At 55.9% G+C, this 3,279-nt stretch overlaps 1 protein-coding gene across 2 annotated transcripts; it reads right to left on the bottom strand.

Moving 5' to 3' along the window:
• Positions 1–449: 449 nt before the first annotated feature.
• Positions 450–2,885, bottom strand: LOC136513359 (protein neprosin-like). Of its 2 annotated transcripts, none has more exons than XM_066507356.1 (5): positions 2,419–2,885; positions 2,241–2,327; positions 1,904–2,143; positions 1,191–1,409; positions 450–1,096 (listed from the first exon to the last, which is right to left on the bottom strand). In XM_066507356.1, the coding sequence occupies exons 1-5, from the start codon at positions 2,800–2,802 to the stop codon at positions 554–556; spliced, it is 1,473 nt and encodes a 490-aa protein (XP_066363453.1). In that variant the 5' UTR covers positions 2,803–2,885; the 3' UTR covers positions 450–553. The 2 variants fall into 2 exon arrangements, with proteins under 2 accessions (XP_066363453.1, XP_066363454.1); XM_066507357.1 differs by having other exon boundaries at positions 2,415–2,659.
• Positions 2,886–3,279: the final 394 nt, after the last annotated feature.

Below are 3,279 nucleotides of genomic sequence, written 5' to 3'. Positions count from 1 at the left end.
TTCAATCTGCAAAGCCCAAGTTTGCCTTTTAAGTTTTGAAGTCATCGGCAAAATTAGGCCCGACGCAACTTGAATGTCTTCTACCCAAAAATAAAGGGGACCGGTAGAAACTAAAATCGCCAAAAATTCTACCAATTTTTTTGCTTTGTAAAATCTTGACTAAAATTTGAGAATCTGAATAAATCTCATTTAAATAGAAAGCGAAATTACAGATATAAACATTTACGTAGGGTCATAGATAGAATCGAAAATCGTGAAAGTTCAGTTGAAATTCCGAACCTTTGTACCAAACTCATCGGCACCAAGCCTGTAACTGTACACGATGGCAGAAACAATGAAACAAATCAGACAAAACTTAATGAACAAATTGTCAGATGATCACAACGGCAATCATATTCACATGGATAGATTTAAAAAAACGAAAGCTTTCGTTTGTAGTAATTTAGCAATCATCCTATCAGGACTTATCAATCAATATTTTTCTCTCACAACAAACCAGCACCAGCCGAACTCGTCCCGCCAGAAACCTAGGTTGGTTTCTAAGCTATACGGCCTACGGGCACCGTGCGTTCCTGCCGGGCCCACCGTAATAGAAGTAGGTGCCCCAGGCGCCGCCGCTGCCACCGGCAATGTCGTAGCACCCCGGTCGGTCAGCGAGCAGTCGGAGCCCAGCCGCCGGGACGAGGCTGTTGTCCCAGTCGACGACCTGCACGTTCCGGAAGTAGGCGGCGCGCGCGTACCCCTCGGGCGGGAACCGCCCGGACCCCATCTGTGTGGGCGTGTGCGGCGCGCCGGCGGGGCGCGCGTTGACGACCTCGCCGCCGAACTGCACCATGTCGGCGCGGGAGCCGAGGTGCGTGAAGAGCGCGGAGGGCCAGTAGCCGACGAGCCCGCCGGATCCGGAGCCGCCGGAGCCGAGCTGCAGCCACCAGTGGCCCCGGCGCGGGTCCTTCCAGATGAGCAGCGTGATGTCGAACTGGCGGCCGGCGTAGGAGGAGATGGGCGAGATGGCGGCGCCGATGGCCACGCGGCTGCTGGTCTGCACGAACCCCGAGCAGTGCAGGTTGTAGCAGCCCGTCTCCTGGTACGCGTCGTCCTGCGTCGCAATTGCATTGCACGATTTGGATTGCGTTTCCTTGATTTGATTGATGATCGGAGAAGAAGATGGAGGGATGGAGGTGCATGCTTACTGTCCAGTAGGTGAAGAACCTGGGGCTGTTGTCGCCGTAGAGCTGAGGGCTGACCTGCCAGCCGGCCTCGATGGTGTTGAGGTCGTTGCCGAAGGCGCCGGAGATGACCCAGATCTGCGACAGGCTGAACTCCGCCGGCGACGCCACCTGCGCCGGCCACACGTTCAGGCTCGCCTTCGCGCCGTAGAAATGCCCGCCGGTCACGTACCCCACCGCGTGCTGCAAACACAACAGAACAGAGGCGATCTAGCTGCTCAGTGACGTAGTACTGAACTACTGACCTTTTTTTTTCATTGTTAACGATGCAGTCGAGTCGACAGCATGTGCACGTATGTTTACTAAATAATTCTGAGCGAGTTAACGAGCTTTTCGTCTAGCCTTATGCATGTGCCATGTTTACTAAATAATTCTGTGGGCTGGAAATCAACGACGACCATCCATCCGGCACCAGCGCAGTGTACGTGAGGCCTGTACCGTGACGACCATCCATCCGGCACCAGCGCAGTGTACGTGAGGCCTGTACCGTGTGCCTGTCACCTGAGCCGGATCGATTATGCTCTCGATCGAGCAATTATTGGTGTGGCGCCATTTCTACTTTTCCAATGCATCGAGCTAGTTTCTTGTACGGCCAATGGTAAATCATTGGAGTGGCGGCCGGCGACGGTCGTCACCGCGGCGGTGGTGGTGACTGACCAACACTAATTGACACTGACCTCGTGGCCGCCACCGGTGGAGTGGCGCCGCGCGAACCCGCCGCCACGGGCCTTCATCCCGAAGCAGGTGGCGGAAGAGCTGGCCCTGAGCACGTCGTCCTCCGTGGTCCGCCGCACTGGTATCGTCCCCTCTGGGCACGACTCGCCGGAGCACCGCCACACCTGCGGCAATGGGTCGTCGACCTCGTCTTGATCAATGTCGAAATGTCCACTGCCCCTTGGCCTCTCCGCAGGCTCGCTCTGCATGCAGATGCATCGCGCATTTCAGACACAGAAGAGATCATCGATCCATCGTTGGCGAACTGCATGCTCATGACTCATGAGCCACCTTACCTACCTCTGGCTTGTGGCCCCTCAGCTTGGGATGCTCGAACGCCGGCTGCAGGTGCGCCGGCACGCAGTCGATGACGTCGCCGTCGGGACTCTGCAAAAAAGCGCAAGCCAGATCGGTCACTCAGTCTACGATCACTGCATTTGGAGTCGCCGGGAAAGAAAAAGGAACGAAGCATACGTGCCTGGATCGTCTTGACGGACGCGTCCCTGAGCCTCGCAAGCCGGGCCGTGATGCTCCGGAACCGGCGCAGCTCCTCCTCCGAGCTGAACGACACCCGCCGCGTGGCATTGCCGCTGCCTAGCTTCGTTGTCGTCACGGAAGCGGCCGAGGCCGAAGCCGAGGCGAGGAAGGAGACGAGGAGGAACAAGGGAACAAAGCAGGCAATGACTGGGCGGCGGCGGAAGCAGAAGCAGAAGCAGAAGCAAGAAGCCATCCGGGGGACTGGATCTCTTTTGGAGCCGCCTGGCCTGAGTTTTGTATTAGGGACGATCAGAGGTAGGAGTGGCTGCTTCTGATCCTGCGGCCTTTCGATTTCAAGGTCGCTGCCCCTGCCCCTGCCCTCCATGTGCCGTGGAATTTAGGCGTTCGTAGGCACCAGCATTAGCAGCAAGCCATATGGAGGAGCTACGGCTACTTCCATCTCCTTCCAAGGTGTAGCCCCTGAGCTTCCCTCCACCCAATGGCCAATGCTTCGCTTCGTGCACTGCAGTTCTGACCAAGAAACAGTGTGCTTTTTCGTGCACTGCTACAGAATTTCAGGGGCTTTTACCTGACAATGTCGTTCACGGCTGTGGTGGAAAAGGGGCGAGGTGACTGAGCTCGCTGGACAGTTTTTGTTTGTTCGTTTCCTGACGAGCAGTCAGGCGAAACGAATCCTTTTTTTTTTCACCGCCCTGCTTTTGCTGATTGGAAGCAACACGATGGCATTGGCTGTCATCGTCCTGCACAGACTCCCTGTCCTGGAAGCTCTGCAGCGTTGGCCACATAATTTCTGTTACTTTAACATCCGCAGTGTGGAAACAATGCTACTCTAATTGGTTGG

The sequence above is a fragment of the Miscanthus floridulus genome, chromosome 16 (assembly GCF_019320115.1).
Source record: "Miscanthus floridulus cultivar M001 chromosome 16, ASM1932011v1, whole genome shotgun sequence".
In the NCBI taxonomy this organism is placed as follows: Eukaryota; Viridiplantae; Streptophyta; class Magnoliopsida; order Poales; family Poaceae; genus Miscanthus; species Miscanthus floridulus.
The sequence above is the reverse complement of the archived record's forward strand: the minus strand, read 5'-3'. Positions and strand labels throughout refer to the sequence as shown.

Bases quoted from the DNA above. Each gene is read 5' to 3' on its own strand.
- LOC136513359 (XM_066507356.1), bottom strand. From the start codon at position 2,802: ATGGAGGGCAGGGGCAGGGGCAGCGACCTTGAAATCGAAAGGCCGCAG. The intron at 2,144-2,240 runs GTAGGTAAGGTG...ATCTGCATGCAG, and splicing joins TGAGGGGCCACAAGCCAGAG to AGCGAGCCTGCGGAGAGGCC. The intron at 1,097-1,190 runs GTAAGCATGCAC...ATTGCGACGCAG, and splicing joins GGTTCTTCACCTACTGGACA to GACGACGCGTACCAGGAGAC.